Raw genomic sequence first — 23,572 nt, 5'->3', positions numbered from 1 at the left:
ATGTCTTAAGAGAGCACAAAATTTTCCTTACTCAAAATAGTTCCTGTACAGCAGGTGCTGCAAAATTTCTCGCAAGAGCGGATGACAACGACAAGACGAGTAATTTTACGTTGTTTCTCTAGACTTTGGTTTAATATGAGCAGGCAACGAAGTTCTCACATTGACAACATTTTGGAAGGGACTACAATTTCCCATTCACAAGTTTGCCATTTTGTGCAGTTTATTAAAAAGCAATCATTCCTCTTGAAAACACCTATTTGCAGTGGTGCCTGCACTGACAGACCTCGTAATCAATTCAAGAGCCTATGAAGCTTTTATGAGCTGGACCCAACCAGGGGGAGCTGGCCATTGGATACAGCACTACATCGTCACTTACTGGCCGGTATCGCATATGCGCTCCAATTGTCCTCTGGCGGGTGGCTCTCAAAAAGAATTCACTGTGCCGTCGAAGTGCATCAATGCAACACTGGAGAAACTGCACCCTTATACCGTGTACGCTGTGACTATCAGAGCCGTCACTAGGACTGACAGCGGGCTTTTAGATCCAGATCGTCTTCATACAAACGCCTCTTTCTCAACATACCCAGCAGGTGAGTGCTATGAAAAGTGTTCAGCAACAAAGCAATGGACAGACTGTTATCATTAAAGTGATTTTTTTTGCGACAGGCAATTTTATAACGCCTTAGTGAATGCTTGGCAAAACACTTTTTTATTTCCAAGTATTCAGTTTGGCTTTGTAATAACGTTTTGCTTGAGGTAACTATAAGATTTGAACTCAATATAGTTTTGGCGCAGTGCCTAATAGCGATCTTTCAGAACGAATAATCAGTTACCATATTGCAGCACCGTATGATCTTCCATAGTTTGACATGCACTACATGCGCCTTTTGCATTAGTGTCTTAAGTTGGTCGTTACCTTCACGTTCATTGTCAGAGATCAGAATAAGAACATGTTCAATGCTAAATTGTTACAGCTTGAAATATTTGTTGTAACAAGAGCGCGGGTGTATATTTTGCAGTGAAATTTGAACAAAAAAAGCTTCGAAGCACATAGAAATAAACCTGAGACTTCGCATTAAATTTATTAGTGCAGAAACAAATTCCCTTGATTCACTTTTCAAACGCGGGTTCGATCCCGGCCGCGGCGGTGGAATTTCGAAGGAGGCGAAATTCTAGAGCCCTGTGTACTGTGCGATGTCCGTGCACGTCAAAGAACCCCATGTGGTCGAAATTCCCGGAGCCCTTCACTACGGCGTCTCTCATAGCCTTAGTCGCTTTGGGACGTTAAACCCTCATAAACTAAACTAAACTTTTCAAATATTTTTCTGTTCATTATCACAGGCTACGGCTGATAACTTCACAGTTAGCTGTACTGATAGGTGGTCTAAATGTTTTAAGCAAGCATGGTATTTCGGTGCTCGGATTTTGAGGCCAGGTTTCTATTTATGAACAAATCTTGGCGTACACCTCGCACTTTCTCAAATAGCAAAACGCAGTCGGATTTTGTTTTCCAGGTAGCACTTGTTTTCATCTCGTAGGACACAAGGTTGTAAGGCGTCATTGAAGGCTTTGAAATACCCTAGGGCATTAGGTGAGAGTTGGTATAGGGGCTGTATGTAGTTATCAAGAAAAGCGAGTTAGCCACTCTCCTTATAAAGGGTGGAATCTTGGACCGCACCTATAAAGGATTGTATTTAGGCGTGTGTGAGAGGTGCATATACATTAAAGAGAAAGCATGCAACTTTTTTCCATCCTCCCGTAGAGTTCGCGACGTAGGAAGCATATATCATAGGCATATTATATTGGACGCCAGTCTTTAGTCAGACGTATATACAGTTCATTTTTGTGTAGCAGCCGGAAGCGCAGAGAAGCTCTAATTAAATTATTCCTTAACAGAGAATATTTCAATCTATATCGCTTGCAAAATGCATTCGCGAACCGATCATGAACTGCTTTATTCCATTAATGCCAGCGTTGATTTTGATCTGTAATTGTAAGAAATACTCATTAATTACGTTTGTGCGCACATTCTCTTACAAACCCTCCTTCTCGTGGCAGGTTTGCATGCTTAAAAGTTGGTCATCACTATAGTTATATGAAGTAATTTCAATCCTATGTTGGCCGAACATCCTGCCTTGGTTGTGTTAAAAACTTAGAGCTTAAAGTAATGCTTAAAGACCAAGTAGCAAAAAATGTTTCTTCAATAAACAGACTCATGATCATCTCTAATCCAGTATTCCTTTAGAGCTTTCAGATAGCATAGTGTAAACCAGGACCATCCTGGCACACCTGTCACTGGTTATGCATTTCTATCATCTGACCGTAGAATAAACGTTGACTATGAAGGTGGAAACCTGCTCTCAGCGAAGGATAAAAATATCACACAACAAAGATAGGCCAGGTACGACCTTACATATGGAAACCGGAACTCTAAACTGTATTTAAGAGTGAGCTCCCTGTTCGCATACAAGAGAGTGACACCGGTCGCTAGCGTCGCTACCAAGGTCGCGCGGATACGACCGGTGTCGTTTCCTCTGTCGCTTAGTAGAGAAGCTTTTTTTAAGCCCAGGTGACATGCGTCATCTGTTGCAATGCAGGTACTTTCGTGTGATGCCTGTCACACTGGCCTGGAAAACACTGTTAATCTCTCTCCTCTATCTGCTTCTAAGGGAGCATACTATTAGCTAACTTCAATATACCTGTATGCAACTGAGCATACCCGCTGCGACTGATGAAGTGCAGCGGCGCTGGGAATCCGGGGTCCGTAACTAGCTCGACACGTTATTCTCCCTGGCATGCGCCTGATCGTAGGCCGCTCCAAATGTTGTTAGACCTGCGTTGCCCGCAAGCAAGTTGTTCTCTTTCGTTAAACCTGGTGGGTGTGCCTCACAGACGATGGAAAAGGAATATTTTCTCTACTGCAGTGGTACAGCAGCCGCGGCTGTGACAAAGCCGGCGAGCTTACTATGCAAATTCAGGCCACGGGGCAGGAGCAATGCCACAACTCGGAAACAGCCAACGGGGCTGTGACCGGCTAATCAAGGGGGCCTTCAGGGCGACAACTCAATTTTGTTTTTTTTGTTAATGCATAATCAAGAGACGAGGCAAGCGACACGAGTAAAGCAGTTCCCGCCAGAGGGCCGGTCGGCGCTTGACGTCGTCCTTTGTGCCTTCGTGCAAAATTTAGATTACAGTGAGCTCAGCCTTTATTCATTCTTTATACGAAGCTGCAGGCCATGTCATTTCTCTCTAAAATACAACCTCGCAAATTGAAGCACCTAACCATATGTTTCGTAGCTTTCGCCTATTCACTGCCCAAATGCAGTGCCATATAGGTGTATCTGCCAAGCACTCCCGAATTTTCGCTCAAATTTTATCCGTGCGAAATTTCACAGATTACCTCGCAAGGATACAGTTGTGGGTTATTAAATGAAACCAAAAACAGAATTTCTTTCTAGCAGATCTTTCGGAACGCATTTATAAAAACGCGATGAAGAGGGTGGTGACTAGAAAAAATACATTGAAGCATAATGGAATCAAATCAGTCTACATTTCACTTCAGAAAGCCGTTATTTTTTTTTACTGGGGCTCCTGGTGTTTCTTATATGTATTTATATCACTAAAAAAAGTCGTTTTTGCAGGAGCAATTTTAGTGCAAGGCGAAAAGCTTAGTTAAGATCAGTTTTACAAAACTAAACGTCCATCTGAGTGGCACGTAACTGAAACTCGGTACAAAAACGCTATATCTTCGCTTTTTGCTGATGTTAACTCCGAACAAAGTCATACCAGAGCGAGTAACAAGCCGTGTTCAAAAGCGTAAAATTTCTTCTGCATGGTACCACTCGTGGTGGCTCAGTAGTTAGGGCGCTCGGCTACTGATCCGGAGTTCCCGGGTTCGAACCCGACCGTGGCGGCTGCGTTTCGATGGAGGCGAAACGCTAAGGCGCCCGTGTGCTGTGCGATGTCAGTGCACGTTAAAGATCCCCAGGTGGTCTTACCTACGTCTCAGTTTTATATACACCGGTGATAGGCGTATTTGAAATAAACTTTAGGCTATATTGTATGGGTATCAAGCTACTGCCTGCTTTACCGATGTCGACACGCTGCATGGCTCTTTGTAGCATGATGAACTACAGCGCAGGATTCCGCTCTTTGTAATGAACGGTGAGCGAATTGCTACTGCCGCACGAAACCTTGCATAGCGAAGAACTGCTACCTCCTGTGCTAAACATATAACCACACTTTCTTAAATAAACAGTCGTATTTTACAGAGCACTCTCCATAACGTCGCGCGTCTTGCGTGGCCAGGAGAAAGAAAGTCAGTCAAAAGAAACCATTCTCTATTTTTCACAAAAACAATAACAGAGGAGTCCAGTAGCACACCGCAAGCACTTAAAACCTAATATGGTCGTTAAGAAAAGGACCACTGAGAGCGACCCCAAATTGGGAGTTTTTTTCTGCTCGCCTTGTAAATTGCGCAGCGCCCAGCAGCTGGCCAACAAACCTCAGGCACTCGCTATCCATGCCTGGGGTAGATGTGCTGTCATGGTCGGGGATTCCCTGCCATGACGTCAACGCCGAAAGTGTCAGCTACTACCTCGAGCTCGACAGCCCCGACCCCCGGAAGATCGAGCAGAGCGAGTGGAACACGACATACGAATTCAACATGTGCGTCGACCTGGCGCATTTCACTACGTATCGGGCCAGGCTGTTCGCTCAGAATCTTCGAGGCCGCTCGCTGGGGTTTGCATCTATCGACTTCACCACGTCTGCTTCTGGTGAGTCTCACTTCAAGGTTCAAGCTTCAAGGTTCATTTATTACATGTTTATGGTACAAGGTTGGAAACACTGGAATACAGAAGGAGGTCCCAAAGTCAGAGACTGCGGACGGGACCTCCTGTAAGAACAATTGTAAAAAAGATTTACATACAGCAGACGCAAAAAAAAATTAAAGTTGTTGGCATCATGAATGAGCAGTGAGGGAAATACGAGAAATAATGCAAACCCTTATTTGAATGAAAAATGATTACACACCTAATAGCATACAGACCATTACAAAACACAAATCATTGAATGATATAAATGACAAAACTAGTATCATATACGAAGTAAAATACTATTAGGGGGATTGTAAAAACTGATGGAGAGCGGATTTGAAGGCACAGTTATTAGACGATTTTATTTATTTATTTATTTATTCAAGGTACCTACAGCGCCTTGAGAGGCATTATTGTAGGGGGGGGGGGGGGGGGTAAGTACATTAACAGTAAAATTCAATACAGCACAAGAGAACAAAACAGAAATAAAAGTTACAGAAAAATGATAAGAACTTCCAAAAAGATAAAAGCGTTCTGATTGCACCCGAGACACAGAACCAACACTGACAGCAGCATAATCAGAATATTGCAAGGTCAATTGCTGCCTGGAAATTCTCGCTCTCAAACACTTCATTAGGCAGCAGATTCCAGTCACTTATTGTGATGGGAAAAAATGAATATTTAAATGTATTGATCCGGCAGTTATACCCTCTAATTTTCATGGTATTGTCCCTTCTACTCGAAACGTAGTGAGGTTGCCTTAAATAGAGGCTTTTATTAATTCCTGTTTTATTATTGTAAATGTCGTACAAAAACTTTATTCTAAAAACTTTTCTTCGGTGGGATTCTTCGGTGCGATTGCTTCATGCTAACTGGTAATGAGTTCCATAATGTAGTGGCAGTGAAACGAACTGTTTGCTTTCCATAATTAGTGTTAGGTTTAGGGAGTAAAAAGTTACTGTTATTAGAAAAAGGCGTGTCGTTGCGATGCGAATTTTGGTCGCTGCTAGTTAACGAAAAAGGAAGTAGATTTCTAACAGATTTGTACATAAGGGTACATAATTTGTAGTTAGATCTGATATGTAATCATTTACTTGTAATGTAATCCTCTGAGCGCAATATTGAAATATGAACACGTTTAAAGGCCGGGCTTCAAGCACACACTGCAGCTGCACTGCGCACCAAGCCGGCGGGAATCCACGTACCTTCATCTCACCAAAAATATTCAAAGGCGATATTACAGAGAGCTAACACGAAATTGCAGAAAGAGGAGGTTCCCATTAAATCTAGTAAATGACGCGCTGAACCGCACTGCTGCTAGTGCTAGTTGTTTTTAAACAACAGAAAAGAACCGCGCGAAACTCCGATGATGAAAAGAGACAGCATTGCCTGGACGCAGGGACCGTACCATCGTTCTCTACTGGACTGCATAAAATCTGATAGCCTTTTTCTATTCATTTAATCACTTCTACATCTTTCATCACACCTATCATTCACCTATCACCTATCATTGATTCCCTGGGGCAATAAATTTCTCTTCAAAAAACAGACAGCAACAACGCTGACTATCCACTGAACTTTGTTGTGAAAGCTTGCGTATAGTACATAACGTATAGCAATGCGGGGGCGTATCAGTTCATTCAATGTAAGTTTAAGTCGTCGAGCTCTGCCTAGCGCTCAACCTTAGTGACCTGCTGCTAAAGAAATTAGCAGGCAGGAGTGCACTGCCACATGTAACTGAAAGCGGGGTCAAGCCGATGCGTTGCGTTCACGATTACCTACCACTTTTTCAATCGATCGCGGGAAACGAACCAATAACCGCGGAAGCCATTATGGAGCTGTTTCGAGGCGAATTACCAGGCGTCTGGTTAACTTCAGAAGAACCAGAAAATAACAAATTCTGGATCATCTCTACGGTTCTCCCTGTAACAGCTGAGCGCATGTGCCTGCAGAGTGCCTAAAGAAGTTAAATTTAGGCACCGAAAGATGTTTAAAACTTTCTCTTTCTAAGGGAGAGCACCTTTACTCATGGGCATTTTATATTCAAGAAATTTTTTCTAGTACACGACACCGGCTTCATAAGAGTCTCTAATAAATAGCTTTTTAAGATGATTTTTTTCTTATGTTCTCGAAAACAGGTAATGCACAGTCTGTTTCTTTTGCAGCTCCACCGAAACCAACGGAATTACTCGGGTTCAATGCAACGGAAAGTAGCATTACCTTGTCCTGGAAAGCCCCTTACCCCTCGCACGGCGTCATGGAAACATACAAAATCAAGTTTTGGGGGGAACGAAACCTGGACAGACACACTGAGATGGACATAAGTGAAGAGGATTTCCAGCGCTCAAACTGCAGTCTTGAAAATCCTTGTTACACCATCGAGAATCTGCGGCCTGGTACAACATACACCTTTGCGGTGAGATGCCCCTTTCAGTTCATACTTTTCATTCCTAAAGGCTCAATTGACAACCACAAAATCTTTCCAGACCTAGTTGCTGTTCTTAGGACGCTTTTCAAGGTATAAATATGTATATCGCTCACAAAGGTCAACGAAGGCTTGTGAATCAGCATCTTAGCTTATTCGTATTAAGCCTCTCTTTCCCCAGAGAATTCTGAGGTCTCTGTTGAGACACCACACTATGATCTCCCGCATATGTTTGTTGTCGTTGTAACACAACACTTTTCTTGAGAGTTACAGGGAGAGTATATTTTATACGGCTTGCGTTACACTCCACACAACCGTCCACACAACCGTGGCGAAAATGGCCACACTTTGCCGCAAATGAAAACGTATTAGCAAGCATATATCTACGAACTGATCTCAGGAATCTGCGTGCCACGGTCTACGACAGCGTGTTAGCTGGGTTGCTGATGAAAAAAATAAATTGGTGGTGGTTTAGCTGTGGTTAAACCTGGAGTGACGCAATAGCCACAGCTGGCTGAGTGGAAATTGGTCACGTGACCAACAACCCAACGAAAGACGTGATCAGCCACGGCGCCGCGCCGCCGGCAGCTGCTCCGCACCACGTGACCAACTACATGACAGCGTGGCGGCGCAGCCACAGGGTGGCGGCGCCGCCACGCTGAAGGCTCGAAACGCTACCGTAATGTAGCTATCGCTACAAAAAATAAACCTGCAGCGCCTAATAATCTGTATACCTAAAGGCTATAGGCATGTTGCTATCAAAAATAAAATACCTCGACATCTGTCACTTCATCTCGCGTTACAGAGCGGTAACCAACCTATGAGTTCTTTTCTTTAATTATCTGATGAGTACATTGAATAATCGTTCTCTTGCCACTGCAGAAGAAGTAACTGCGGCCTCTATAGTGCGCAAGCATATTTGCATGACTCGTCTGCATTGCACTACTAAGCCTACAATTGGAAAAAAGTCAACCATTTTCCTTTTTTGTCGGGAATGTAAAAATTGTGGCCATCCGTGATTCTGTTACCACTTAAACTGCTTTCCATAAGATGCCAGCCTTTCTGCACGAATAAAAAGTGTTCCACTAATGTTGTGGCACCAACAGCGCAAAGAGCTTATTTTTTGTATAGAGCCTTTCTGTAAAGCTAACGACACCATTTACGACGCCATCCTGCGCAGTTGCCACCACCTATATCTTAGGAATTATAATGAATAGGGGCTTGTTCTAGACAACACTCTCTTTATTTTTGTTGTCACTCCCTTTTCATGCTTCGGGGAACGTTTGCCCGTAGGCTAAAGTTGTTTTTATGTTCTCTGTAATTCCTAGTTTCGTGACTGAAACAATATTAAAAATTACGCCTCGAATTCCTAACTCGAAGCTCAGTAGGGCTTAAGCTGTTATTATTCATACGTTACGAAGTTAGCCTCACTGATCAGGAGGGTACTAATATTGATCATCATTACCAGGTAAAAGCAAAAAACAGAGGAACATCGTACTCGGACTACTCAGCAAAAATAGAGATTGCAACAAAAGAGTTGGGTAAGTATGAATATTGCATATTTGTGTGGACAGACTCCTGCTCCTCGTTTCCGAGAGCAGTTTATGTCATTAAGTTAACACACCTGATCTAGCAACTAAGGTGTTCTGCGCTTTTCTAAATAGCCTTTTTGAGTTAGAGGAGCGCTTTTTTGCAGTAGCATTATCTGTGGTGTAGAGCATTAAAATACAGCTAAGTCTCGTGAACTTATACGATGGTTAACTAATATAATGTAATTCGCTTTAACTATTGCTGTTGCTAACATTATTTATCAAGAGCGTGTAGCCCACATTAAGTAATATAAGTATTATTCATGTCAGTATTTAGAATTTCAAAAACGCATTCACCCTCGGCGCTGTGGCCGAACAATTTTAGGATATTTTGACCGTTCACTTGTCCTTGAAGAAATACCTTGCCTGAAAGCTCCTCGAAAGAGCACGCAATTTGGCGCGACGTAGCCAAAATTTGTTGGGCCTCTGCGTCGAGGGTAACTAATTTTTAGAAATTCTCAAATCTGATATAGATATTATTTACGGTGGGCTACACGCCTCTGAACAAATAAGTAGACTACCAGTAATAGCCACAAGGTTAACTACGCAATATTAGTTAGGCAGCCTACTAATCAGTACTCCTTAGCAGTATTCTGATGCGATAAATCGCTTGCAATACTCTGCCTTGAATAGCGTTTTCTTACTCAAAAAGATTTTTTTTTAATTGCAGTACATCTCACGTGAAACACAGGGCTTTCAACTACTGCAGTTGCTGTCATTACAGCATATCTTGTTTATACTAACACGACTAGGCAGGAAAAGAAATTACCGAATTTTTGCCGTTTATGAGAATCCGTAGATACAGCGATAACTTCGTCATTAGGCCCCCTCCTTCACCGTTTATAAGCCATTAAGCCCAAATTTATGTAGGTGAGACGCACCTTATCCAGACAGCGGCACGTATTATCAAGATCACAATCTTTTTCGCTTTCCTGGAAAACAAGATCAGCCAGAAGTTGTCTTTTGCACAATGCTAATATATTGGCGCCATTTAACCAAGAGAGAGCCTACTGTACTTCCGTCGCCGTGGAGGAACAATTGAAAGGTGTCGGATTTTCTCTGCCTTCCTAGGCATCAGCCACAGCGCGAAAAACATGAACGAAGAGTAAGACGAGACAGCGCTATTTTGGTCTCTACTTCGCCCTAATATTGTTGGTGCTGTGTCAACTCTGCATGTTCAACGAACTTACCCAGTCTTTCACGCAAGTTGCATATCATGGTCATTCGTACCCTGTAATCTTTATAAATCGAACACACGCTTTATTAAAACTGACGTCTTCGCTCTATGAAAATCAGATTAATTTTATTTCGGAAAAACTTGCGCTAAATCTAACGCTTAGTGATGAGAGAGATCGTTAGAATAAGTAGCCCAAATGAGCTACCTTAGATTTCGAAGCACAACAGAAAAGCGCCTCGCCATCGGATCCAGTTTTCGATACGTATCAGTAACCATTGCCTGTCGTTCACTGGCATCGCGCTGCTGCCGTAGCTATGGCCGCGCACAGTTTGCCTTCATTGCTTGTCACAAATTCCCGCCCCGTGTTCGAAATTCCCAACGTGCGCTACAATCGTTGCCCTGTTTCCGTTTGTGGTATTTTCGATGAAATGAGTGCCGCTCCTGTCTACCCCTCATTTTGTCCTGCGCACTAGGCGTGGCCAGAGAAAGATGATCTGGGATGCCACTGGAGCCTTGCGGCCGTTGCCGTACCTCGCAGCGTAGCCAACTCGGCATAACCTACTTGACATCAGCGCTTACTAGTCGCATTCGTTCGAAAACGCTCAGCGCGCCAGTGTGTTCCGAGTGCAGTTTCCAGAGCAATCGAATTCATCAACCTCATCCTCCTGTCGACTGCCCTTTAGTTCGAGTCACGCTTATGTCTCATAAAGTTTTAGGTCTCTCAGATTTAGAAATATTGAGATTCAATGTTCTTCAGGCAAGGGTCGCATTCTACTCTAACTCACCTGACTGCGTGGTTTAACAACTACACACGGCTGCCGTCGCTTTGGTTGTTCTTTTTTTCAGAACCACCTCAAGAAATTCGCTGCACAAAGAGGGCTGAACATGATTTGACCATCAACTGGAGTTTGCCTGACACGGTGAATGGAAAATCAGCGATCTACGTGGTCAGTATATCTCGTTTGCATTGCCTTTGTCGCAAAAGAACAATCTCTGAAACACGAACCTTTAATGCCATCCGTAGTTCAAGAGAAGTCTTGACGTAAGAGACGGTGGTGTGATGGCCATTCGGTTTAGAAGTACAGTAGCCTTGCTTTGCGATTGGAAAGGAGTTAAATCTTCTGGCTCTAGTTCAAATCTCTTGCTCGCGGCTCCGTAACATAAAGCATGGGATTTAGCTCTCTTCAGGCACGGAAAAATCACAAATATATGAACTGGTTGGTACATCCTATTCAATGGAAATGAAGACAGCAGCGGACTCCAGAGTAAATGGTTGTTAGTTCATCACTGATCTCGAACACACCCCACCCCTCCCCCCACTCGTCGCCGTTTCAAAAATGTGTGAAAGCGACAGTGATGGTTGCACTAGAACGGCCCCCCATTACACTCTCAATTCATTAACACTCCGGCCTATCTGTCAAAGGTCACTTTTAACCCGGCGAGCTCTCTGAGGCATTATAACAGCGGCTAGGCTGGACTGAGGAAAAGACAGGCCTTTGTCCCCATCCAGTGGGGAGTGGGTTGCTCGTTGTTCAGGCCAGAGGTGCAGAGGGCTATAGGGGGGGGGGGGGGGGGCTGATGGAGAGACAGTGCAGGCTCGCTAATGGTCAGGTACCCGCACCCCACGGTAAGGCGACGAAGGCCCGTCTCCTTCTCTTTCCTGCCGAGCCTCAGCTGCAGTACCCCAGAATGTTTACAAGGGGTGTAGGTGTGGCACCCACTATTCAACTACTCGCGGCTTTCAAATTGGTTATAGCACAAATTCGCATGGGCCGCTTTCAGTGCAGCAACAGGTGAGCGCTGCAGTCCTTGGTTTACACAGGGGAACAGAAAGCCTGTCATACAGCTGGCGTTGGGAGAAAAAATTACAACTGCTTGTGACAATAAATTCATTCGCTTCAGGGTTACCGCAAAAGCTCGCATTAGTTGGCTAAGCCGCTATCACGCTTTCGCGGTATTCACGAAATTATTTCGCGCAGAGATTTCTTTTTTCACACACATGCCCCTTGGGTGAAGAAGGCGCCACTGAGTATGCACCTTTATTTCAGTAGCCATATATTTTCCGCAGCACTATTGCGTCAAGCTGAGCGCAATGTTAGCTAATCTCCAGGCTTAAGGCCGCAGTCATCTTCAAGACATTAGTCGATTAGTTTCTATCTTACTTCCTCCGCCTCGTATCGTTTCCATCCAGGTGAAGTACACCGCGGTCAACTGCTCCGACCGCAGTCTAACAAAAATCGGATCAGAAGCTTCCATCATGATAGAAGACCGCAGCGTCAAAGAAACTCAACTAACAGGACTATCACCTGGTTGTACGTACATGGTTTGCGTTCAAATCAGCGTTGCAGATAGCTACAGCAAACCGAGTTGCGCGAACTTCAGCACGAAATTATCAGGTGAGCACTGAGAATTGGTTTAGGTCTCTCATATGCATTTTGCTTGTTTCTCGTTTTAAATAAGTATATCTCAAAAAACTGAAGACGAGCTGCACGTAACTACTTAATCAAAGGGATTTCTCGAATGCGGCGTCCCATTTAAGAGACATTGATCTAAGTTGTAGTGGAAATAGCACTAGATTCTTTCCAGAGTTTCGCCAACAGGAGAAATTATTTCACAGCTAAAATTATATAGAAAAATAGCAGACAGAGAGTTACCTAAAATGCTTTCATATATTCCACCCTAAACTTGAAAGAAATCTGCACAAAAGCCCGAGAAATGCGCAATACTCTATTATACTGTTAATCATATGAGATTCTGTACTCCAGTTTTAATTCCTCATAACGATCTTGTTTACTTTTTTTAATGTTTTAAACTTCTGTTTGCTTCTGCCATTATTTCTTCTCTTTTAAGTCGCGTGTATCCATCCCACTAAGTTGGTGCAACAAAGTCGCAGTACATTTAAAACACCTAAACACTACCGTACGCAATTTTCTAAAACGTTTCACCAAAAATAAACACAAGTTGGTTTAAATCGATAAGGTAGAGATTTCACAGAGAAGAAATTTAATTTCATAAAGGTATGCACATACAGACGCAGCCCTGGTTGTCTATATAACTCTTCCGCAGTACCTCCCTGCCATGCTAAAACCCTCTAAAATATGCAAGAGGTCATCAGTTATATCACACGAAAAAACAGGGCAGGAAATTGTTCCTTAAAGCCACCCATGAAGGACCATAACTATGTTATTGGCGGATTTCCTGTCCCAATTATGTATAAAATGTGTCATTCTCCCTCCAACTATACAAAATCGTGAAGTACCTCGCTCGCCACCGTCGCCTTCGTCCGCCGCGCTGGATCAGTGGTTATAACGTTCGGCTGCTGATCCGAAAGACGCGGATTCGATCCCGGCCGCGGCGGTCGAATTTCGATGGAGGCGAAATTCTAGAGGCCCGTGTACTGTGCGATATCAGTGCACGTTAAACAACCTCCCGTGGTGGTCGAAATTTACGGAGCCTTTCACTACGGCGTCCCTCATAGCCTTAGTCGCTTTGAGACGTTACCCCCCCCCTCGTACCATGTTGTTGTTGTTTTTGTTGTTGTTATCCTCATACTATACGTTCCATGTACTATGTACCATCGCCTTTGCTTTAAATTCTTCGTTCTTTTTTGCAGTTCTTCTGCTGGATCAAGCACCAATCGTCAACGGCCTTCATGGTAGCACAGTTAGTGTTACTCTATCCCCAGTCGACACAGAGAAGATACTCCTGACGTAGGCATTTTGGAAACTTTATCGCGCACTGCTATTTTGACGGCAATGAATAACTGAAGCATTTTTTTTTTCAGGGCTTACTATCTGATTGTAGTGCGTGGAGAACGCAAGTTTGAGCTGCCCGTAAGTCTACTGAACTACAGCGCCGCAGAAGACGCGGGACTGGGATACTACGTCGCAGCGACATTTGCACCAAGTGAAATGAATGACCAGCTGCAGTACGTCATCGGCACCGGAGACGCTGTGGGAGGCTTTGAGAACAAACCGCTAAAAAAGAACACACACTATAGATTCGCCTTGGTCGCAGAATCAAACCTCACCGACGTAAGAAGCTGCCAGATTTCTTCTTTATTATCTGCCTTCGCGCTGTTTATTTCGTTGTTTTTGCTCTCGAAGCACGAATGAGACTTTCCGTGGTTCAGAACATTGGCAGCGTCGTCCCTGTTAGTTACGGCGATGAAAAAAAATCATAACATTACCTAAGCGCTTTCTGTTCCCTAACATGTTACTACTGACTATGAAATGGAATACTCAAACAGGGGTCTTATAGGAAATACTTCTAGTACAGCCACCTCAACCCCAGTATTCTTTCCCGCCCGCATTTGTGAAGTTATAGAACTGACGGCTGAAATAAGTCCCCGCATTGTGACGAAAAAGTCACGCTTTGCTCCGTTGCCTTCACTAGGACTCAAGGAAGTGAAGATTTAGAAGTATGAACCTTGGGATATATCATACTGAGACAAGCAGCCACTTTCTAACAAAAGCACTTTAAAGCCATCACCTTGTGGTGTTCGTAGAACGCAGAAATCAAGACGGGATAAGAAGGCTCCGTAGGACTTTACGGGGCGGCAGCTCGGATGCTTCCTGGTTGCGTTGATGCCGGTGCTCTCTTTTCGTAAGATCTCAGCTAACGTCACTTAGTGCGCCACTTACAGTAACTTGCAGTTACTTGCAGTAACAAACTACTGTGGTATGTATGACACCACAACGGCGAACACATTTCGTCCACTATTGGCAAAAATAAAAAACCTCTCCCATTAACCTCCTCGCCTGTCAATATGGCAGTCAGGCGCCCCTGGATACGAGTTGTTTTCTTGAAATACTTGACACTGATTGAATTATTTTTTTAAATTGCTGTACGATGCGTATTTGAAGGATAGGATTATTGTAGGCATTCAGCCGCGGTCTGGGCCGCCATGGTCTGTGCCGCCACTGAGCGTGTTTGTTAAAGAAAATGTATGGCGTGTTCTTTCCACGAATCAGCAATTAACACTTCCCCTTTTTGCATCGAGAAAGTTTCGCGTACAGCACGCATCACTAATGGAAATACAATTTGGCTGATGTACTAGAGGCCAAAATATGTGACTGCACTCTCACTTGTTGTTGACTTCAGAAATCATACTTTGCAAAGCCCGACCAGCAAACTGGTCTCGCCAACTTTTCTTTCTAATCCTACAATGAGAATATTTTCACGATATTCATATAAGAAAAGAAAAAAGGTCCACGGTTGTGCCTTTCCTCTTCCTCTAGATCTTTATTTACCTTTTTTGGAGAAAGGAAGAAAGGTTAATTTTGCAGAACTACGACCGTATGCATTAATTTTCCCGCTGGAACACATAGTTAAAACGGATACTTCATTTGTGATGTTAGGATAAACTCGGGGATCTGAAAAAAGTGTTTGCAGCTCCACGTGATAATACGCGCTTGCTCACAGAGCCTGGAATGACATTATCAAAAGTTTCAGCGGTGACAAAAAATTTCGCCCGTGCGACCATGGTGAGAACTAAACATTTTGACAGATTTGCGTGTCTGGTTGGGTTTGAAGACTTATAATAAACTGCACATCTCCTTCTGGACTCCTGGCATATCCAAACCACTCCGAGCAATATCAACCGCCCAAAAGGGAACCTGCCCCCAGTATATGCCCAGGGACTTCGCTCTTCAACGCAACGAAAAAATGTCGCCATTCAGCACCTCCCTGCAGTGCGCCAGCGTGACTAACAGCCTAAACCCCCCTCTCCCGCGCCTTTCGCGACACAGCTGTCGTTCTTTTCACCCCACCACCTCCCCTCCATACTTAAAAGACGCTAGCTACTGCCCTCAGTCACCCCTGATGAAGGAGCCGAGTCGGCTTCGAAACGTTGGGTTAAAGTTAACATTTTTGGTTGGAGATGTGCAGTTTATTATAAGACCATGGTGAGACAGGTAGCAATGGGCGAGGGAACAAACGCTGGTTAATGGCATCCTAGTCGAAATCAAGCGGAAGAAATGGGCTTGGGCAGGACACGTAATGCGAAGGCAAGGTAACCGATGGTCCTAAGGGCAACGTGGTGGATTCCAAGAGAAGGCAAGCGTAGCAGGGGCCGGCAGAAAGCTAGGTGGGCGGATAAGATTAAAAAGTTGGCGGAGATATGGTGGCCGCAGCTGGCCAAGAACAGGGTTAATTGGAGAAACATGGCAGAGGCCTTTGCCCTGCAGTGGGTGTAGTCAGGCTGATGACGATGATGACCATTGTGACTCTATTTGCTTGCAGGAAACCTGGTATGGCTATGGATTGACCTCGTCTATATTAGGTAGGTTCACAAAATGAAATTTATTTATTTGTTTACAGAATACCTGCGTCGCCCATGGGCATTATCGTAGAGAGACAGTTTTAAAAATACGTAATTTTCACAGTAGTTTGCAAGAACGCACAAAAGAAATAGGCATCAAGGCAATACAAAACAAAAAAGACAAAAGAATTAAAACATTTTACACTCATAAATACCGCCGGAAATAAAAATCGTAGTTATCGATGACTGAAACGCTGTCGTTGGGAAGCAAATTCCACTCTTTCACTGTTTTGGGGGAAAATGAACGCAAAAGGGGTCGTTTTGCAGTTTTGGAGTGGTCGTGCCGAGTCGAGGTGTAGGTTGCCTCCGTCACATAGTCCCGCTTGTCAAGGCCTGTTTGATTATAGAAAATAGTGTGGAAGATTTTCAACCTTAATTTTTTCTTCTGGCGCTTAAAGTTTCCCAGCCAAGCACGTTCTTTATCTCAGTGATACTTTGACATAGTTAATAATTATTGCATACGAAGCATACAGTCTGATTTTGCAGCTTTTCTATTGAATGAATGAAATAGTCCTGATATGGGTGGGCCCAAAATAATGCATGCATAATCGAGAATAGATCTGACATGCAGAAAAATAAGGTCTTCTTTAACAACATTTCACGCTGATTTCAAATTTCTACGATTAAAAAACATCTTACTTGCCCTAGATATTGAATGCTGGATCTGTGCGTTCCGTTTAAGTTTCGGTGTGAGAAAAAGGCGAGTGAAGGGCTCCCGACAATTCTGACCAACTGGGGTTCTTTAACGTGCACTGACATCGCACAGCACACGGGCCTCTAGAATTTCGCCTCCGTCAAAATTCGACTGCCGCGGCCGGAATCGAACCCGCGTCTTTCGGGTCAGCAGCCGAGCGCCGTAACCACTGAGGCACCGCGGTGCCCTTTGTGGAAAAGAAGAAATCATTGCTAGCATGAAAAACTTACCTCCTAATGAATGTTTTAAGGCAATAAAACAAAAGTCTATGTTTTGCTGATGAAGCTTAAGAGGGAACGCTAAATCTTGATATTCCTCCCGTTCTGAACTTTTCAGTTGGCGAAAGTGTGCTCACAAGAAGAGGTGTTGCCGGCGAGTTCTTCATGGGAGCCGGCACAAGCGACTGGTTCTTCATCGGCGCGATCTCGTTTGCCATCATCTTCCTAATCCTGTTCGCCATTCCCATAGCGTGCTACTGTCGAAGGCAAGTTCCGCAGATCTATAATACGGCTCTGCTAAACTGGCACAAAAGAGAGCTTCATTTGTGGGAGACATAAATCTCGGTGAGACGCCTGGAATTTATATTGCTCGAGAGCCCCAAAGATGACACCATGCTTAAAACAACAGCTATGTATAGGCTCTTCAGAGCGTAACTAAAACCACATTTAGAGAACCACCATCGCGCTTTGACAAGTTCTGTGAGAGGCAGCAAGACAACACGGGCTTGTGTTACGAAGTTCTCTTTCGGCGTCTCTTTTTATACGATGACCATTTAGTTACAACTCCTGCTGATTCATTCATTAGCTCTTCTCACGCCAAGTTCTAACGGCATAATGGAAATAGTCTTAAAACTATTATTCAGACTGTGATCTAGCCAAAAAAAAACGAACTGGGGAAGCTCATGTTATTAAAGTAGCTTTATTTCTGAGGAAAACGGTGTACTCAAAGCTATTGGTTGCTCAATAATAAAGTGTAATGTTTATTTATCCTTTAGAGTGTCAGTATGGATCACTAAGGAAACTTTCAGTTTTCTTTACGTGGTGTAAGGACATTCTAAGTTGATTTATTTTCTTCCTTTTTCTCTTGATATTTTAGGAAGAAAAGGGGACGCGAGAAGTCAGAATCTCCTTCTGCAGGAATGAGCAAAGAACACTCCACTACCCTTCTAGAATGTACGTAGACTACCTGACATTGCCGCCAGAGTAGTAGTCAGCCTTTGGTGCAGATTTCAGTAATATACAGGCGTGAGCAAAAGAAGAGATACCATTGCTGCGGCGGCAGGAGCGGCTGCGTAGGCTGCGCGGCGCTATCTCGCATCGCGTGCTTTCTGCGAGAGTGCCCCAAGTGATGACAAACACCGCCTTGACTCTCGCGGGGCGTGCATACAAAGCTTGATAATTTTCTAGTGCGGCGCTCGGCTACTCTGCTGCTGATGGTCGCGAAGGGTAGCAGGCATGGCAAAGTGTCCAGGACATGGCGCTGCCACTCAGCAGCGGAGCAAGAGGATCGCAGCACAGCGTCAAACCACTGCGCTTCGGACTGGAAAATGCTTTTTATGGGGTTTAACGTCCCAAAGCGACTCAGGCTATAAGGGACGCCGTAGTGGAGGGCTCCGGATAACTTCGACCACATGGAGTTCTTTGATATGCACTGACATATCGCACGGTACACGGGCGTCTAGCATTTCACCTCCATTTAAATGCGAGAACCATGACCACTGAGCCACCATGGCTGCTCGAGAGTGGTAAAAGGACGGCTTGATTTTAGTTGCACTTGGTACTTTCTTCGAACTGAAGAAAGAGTGATTTGTTTTTCCCTTGAGTTCAAAACTCATTGGCACGAAGGTTTAGAAGTCTACCGCGTCTAATGGCGTATTCCGACCGGCAATCCTGAGCAAGCTTTTTTTGCTCCACGAACTTGGAAGCGCGTTTCAATGGGCGATTTGGATTCACATCCATACTTATGATTGCCTACCGCGAAGTCGAGACGTATTTTGCGCTCCTTTCTTTGCGCCGTTTCACCGCGAACGTCAGCCGCGGAGAAGCCGAATGGCGCACTAGAAATTCTTCAAGCGTGATAAGCACCAGAGCGAGAGCGAGGGCGAAATTTGTCGTAACTCGGGGCATTCTCGCAGCGAGCGCGGGGCGTGAGATAGCACCGCCGCGGTGCGGCCACACAGCAGCTTCTGACGCCGGAGCCGTGATCTCTCCAGTCTTTCTCACGCCTGTACATCTTCCCCGCGGTATACTTCCAAGAGAAATTATTCTTCGTCATGTTCGGGCAAGTTTGTTTGTAAACTTTGGATTCTGAATTTATCTAAAATCTTTCATGTGCACGGAATGCTGTAAATAATTATCATTCGATTCATTTATTGCAGTACCGTGGCTTAAAACTCTGCGCTGATTAAAGAAACAGCCTACGTTTTGTGCACAAGCTTGTTATAGGTTTATGGATTCCTCGAAAACCATTAAAAAAGGTTTCAGTCCGTAGATACGCAGTGTTGGTATATTAGTGTCGTATATACTGCGCACTTCTGTTAGATATTAAGGACTCATCAGACGGTTGAAATTATTTTCAGGCCATCTGGTCGTAGATGTTTTCTAATAAATAGAGGCAGCGCTCTCGCCTTTACACCGAATAGAAGTCAGTCCTGCGCATGTGTCCGTTGAGTGCTTTTAAGCAATCAAGTTTCTCGAGACACTCAAACAGAATTTTAAATAACAAACATTCAGACATCTATTGCCTATTTTTTTCCACTGCAGTTGCCGAGCATTCGGATGCCCGCCAGCCTTGTGAAAAGATCAGTGAAGAGGACGACAGGGGTATTTCAACGGCAACCACATCTTTCGCGTGCACCCCTCACCTTACAGAAACTTTGCCTCAGATACACTTGCTCGAACACATTGCAGAAACGCAAGAACACAGTTCGCTGCAAGAGGAGTGCACGGTAGGTTCCTTTTTAGTGTAATAGCAGTACTGGGTACATTTTCCGATTTCGGGCATACGTACTATTGTGGACAAAAGTGGCATACGCCACGCAGCGGGAGCCAGAGCAACGAAAAACTGCATCGTAACGCCATCTACGGGCGGCCTCTGGGATCGAGATGGCCCATAGGAGGGCTTTATTATCCGCAGGCATGTCGCTTGACTCGTTTCAAGGTTTCTTGCTTCAGCTCGCCAAAATGTCGAGCTGCGCCGCAGCAGTAGCGATCTGGTGGCCCTCTTTTCATTTTGTGTCCTTTTTTTTTTGAAGCGATGTTTATTGCCTCAGGGAATAAAAACTATGAAGTGAGAGATGACTAAGATGCTTAAATAAATGAAAAAAGGTGGGCTGATTTGATGAAATCAAGAAGTGAACGATGATATGGACCCTGTGTCGAGGCAATATAGCAATCCGGATTGTCCGGTGAGAGTTCCACTGCCGCCAGGTGCCGAATTCTCGTCGGCTTCAGCGCCGAGCAATGCCACAACAGGTGGTGGATATCCGCCTCACAGTCTCTGTTCTTACAGACTGGTTACCCGGGGCGGGGATACAAATCTTTGAAATGCGGCCACTTGCGTGTCACAGCTGGCGTTAGGGCAACCCGGAATCGTATCCTCCGAAGCGCAACTTCCTCTGCACGTGTAAGACCACGGGGGAGGGTTACCGCACACGGAGGGATTAGAGCACGTCTGCGGCGCCGGAGGTGTTCCTTTCTTGTTAAAAGGAGGGCGGTGTCACCTAGAGTGAGGACTCGAGGCAAAGACGAGGTTGGGGTCGAAAGGCGGGTCGCAGAATTTGCGCGGAGTTGTGCGCTCAGGAGGTCACGCGGGACCCACTCAATACGGATTTGCTGCGGGATGCGTGCCGCTAGACGATGGATGTCTTGGCAGATTTCTGGGGTGCGACTGACTCGTCGTAGTAGGCGTGTGACGTGAAGGGCGTCGGTGCGAATGACCATGCGGGCTGTGGGTAGCATGGGAACGGCGGCCACCGAGCAAAGTGCCTCTTGAACCGCAAGCATATCCGCACAGAAGGAAGAAGGAGGTTCTGAGAGGCGAAACCTTGACGTTTTGTTCAGGGCAGGCTTGCAAAGACAGTAAACTGCCGTGTTCTTTTTTTTCCTCGCGTTCGAGATATGGCTTGAGAGCCGGTGCGCGCGCCGACTCTCAAGCGACATGCCTGCAGATAATAAAGGGCTCCCATTGGCTGTCTCGATCCCAGATGCCGCCTGTAGATGCCATTACGATGCTATTTTCCGTTCTTTCGGCTCCCGCTGTGTGGAGTATATCATTTTTGCCCCAATAGTACGCACGTACAGAGTTAATCACACTTGTCTAGAGCGCTTGAGAGGTACCGCCCGGTGGAAATAAAGCGAAATTCTGAAGTCGGTATTGACTTTCACTATAATTGCGTTGGAGAGCAGCCTAATACCCATGTGAGCCGCGCAGGCACCAGTGCCTTATCCCCAGCAAAGCAGCTGCGATAAGATTTAAGTTAATTTGCTCCACAACGCACCACTCAAGCGCTCTAGACAAGTGTGATTGACTCTACTACGTATATACGTGACATGTACGTACGTACATGCGTACGTACTTTTGCAATCATAAGTTTAGGGAACCTGAATAGCGTCAATGTATGAGGGGACGTGCATGCTCTATTCGCTGGTAAATACAAAACGCCACTGTGTCACGAAATAGAGTTGCAATAAACTTCCAAGAACACGCGCAACGTAATATTGTGGTCGTGACAATACGTGCCTGAAGCCTGCTTTGTAGTAGACCACCCACCTGCCCACCGGTTTGTGGGCAACCTGGCAGGTTTACACATGGCAGGCCTTCACCTGGGTGAAGGCTTTCAAGGTAAATATGCCTTCAGGGTATTGGCTGTTAGGTCAAAGGCCTTTTGTGGTAAATACATATAGTTCATACGTATTTAGGCCTCTGCTGAAATATGCCATCGTAAAAGCCTTCATTATAAATGCCTTCCAGGTAAAGACCTTTATGTGTTTAGAACTTCTTGTTGGGCTAGTTGGTGCATTGCTTTGAAGAACCACGTTGCGCATTCAACTTAGAGTTTGGGCTCTTTTCGTCTCCTTGGCCTTTTCCTGTGTTTGTCTATTTTGATTGCGCAATGTCGTTCTTCAAATACCTTTATGTGGAAGGCCTTCATAATAAGGGCCTTTAGAACAAAGGCCTTTACGATAAAAGACGTTAGGCCAAATGCCTTTAGCACGTAAGGATTTTAAGTGCCAGCTAGTGCTACCGCACGATATTCCGCGCGTAGCCACGCAAAAGTATGTACTATGTTTTTATCTAATCTTAACGTCTTCTCTGTAGCACTTCCGCAGCAATGTGACGCACTTCAATAGACTGTTGAGAAGAAGGGCTAACGCGCTCGTTGCTCACACCCCAACACGGCCAAGACAGTTGCTATGAGCGGGATTAAAATGCCTAACGTAATAATATTCCTTTAATTTCTGACGAGTGGTCGCAGTGGAAACAAAGAAATTCTCTCTATTAGTCACCTCAGCAGCGATGTCGAAAAACGTGGTACGAATACTTCACATTCTTTGGGATAGGATGCATGTCTGATTGCCTTCCGTGCTCTTCTTTTCCGGCTGGCTCTTCACATCTACAAATGGAGAGTAGACCACGTCTTTCAAACGCGTCTTAAACGGTTATAAAGAATGTTTAAAATGCTGAATATTGTATCTAGAGAAAATTTTAATATTTGTTTCCTTCTTCCGTGCAGGGATTTGACGATGGGAGTCATCCGTCCATTTCCGCCGATGACAAGCACGAGAGCGAATGCTAGATGTGCGGGAAGCAGCCTTTAACACAGGCTGCACTAAACAGCAATTGCACATCCGAACCGCCCTCGCAAAAAAATTTCATTGCTATGCCAGCATAGAACCGACATCTTAATGGCGCCCTGACAGCACGATGTGGCGTTCCCCTTCTGATAAAGATTCCTTCGGTTTCATCCCGACCTCAGCGTAGCATTTAGATTCTAACCGATCGCAACAATTCGTTGCAATCTCTCTGATACTGAGGTTTATTTTAGACATTAACAAATGCAGGCGGTGGGAATCAATTCCGAGCCCTTTACTACTGCATGGTGTTAACAAAAAGCGTTATTGTGTTAAAGTGAATTGCTAACTAGTCGCAGTTTTCATTCGACTTTTTAGAATTATCTGCACTGCCTATTAGGCAACATCTGTAGTGGTATCGTATGGTTTAAAATATTTACTGTTCTCCTGCTGTCTTCTCCCACACTCTACTTACGCCGAAGACCTGAAACACAGGCCGCTGGATTTTATCAATAAACTAATATATTACAAAACGCGTGTAAGAATTTTGCTCAAGAAAATCAATCCGCAGATCTTTACTGCGGTTGATGTGATATTCAGGATAAACACTACACAACGGCTTCTCTCAAAGCATCCATGGTGCTCCGGAGATTATATCGTACGTACCATACGAAGACAATTTAATTTTCTATTTCGTTTCGCTTTGAAAGCGGTCCTGAGGACAGCCACACACAGTAAGGTTGCAATCTACCCAAA

General features: G+C 44.6%; 1 protein-coding gene across 1 annotated transcript; it reads left to right on the top strand.

Annotated features, from left to right (window-relative positions):
* Positions 1-262: 262 nt before the first annotated feature.
* On the top strand, positions 263-23,344 carry LOC144109484 (uncharacterized). The gene is made up of 13 exons (XM_077642306.1): positions 263-590; positions 4,482-4,778; positions 6,983-7,233; positions 8,711-8,783; positions 10,855-10,955; positions 12,200-12,404; positions 13,622-13,718; positions 13,793-14,042; positions 16,252-16,291; positions 17,361-17,508; positions 18,120-18,196; positions 19,787-19,971; positions 22,759-23,344. Exons 1-13 carry the CDS (start codon positions 317-319, stop codon positions 22,819-22,821), a joined length of 2,061 nt encoding a protein of 686 aa, XP_077498432.1. The 5' UTR covers positions 263-316; the 3' UTR covers positions 22,822-23,344.
* Positions 23,345-23,572: the final 228 nt, after the last annotated feature.

The sequence above is a fragment of the Amblyomma americanum genome, chromosome 11, assembly GCF_052857255.1.
Source record: "Amblyomma americanum isolate KBUSLIRL-KWMA chromosome 11, ASM5285725v1, whole genome shotgun sequence".
Taxonomy (NCBI): Eukaryota; Metazoa; Arthropoda; class Arachnida; order Ixodida; family Ixodidae; genus Amblyomma; species Amblyomma americanum.
This window is presented reverse-complemented; position numbering and strand designations above follow the sequence as displayed.

Excerpts from the sequence above, each read along its gene's own strand:
- LOC144109484 (XM_077642306.1), top strand. The coding sequence starts at position 317 with ATGAGCTGGACCCAACCAGGGGGAGCTGGCCATTGGATACAGCACTAC. Across the intron at positions 12,405-13,621 it reads CTTCAGCACGAAATTATCAG|TTCTTCTGCTGGATCAAGCA; the intron begins GTGAGCACTGAG and ends TCTTTTTTGCAG. Across the intron at positions 13,719-13,792 it reads ACAGAGAAGATACTCCTGAC|GGCTTACTATCTGATTGTAG; the intron begins GTAGGCATTTTG and ends TTTTTTTTTCAG.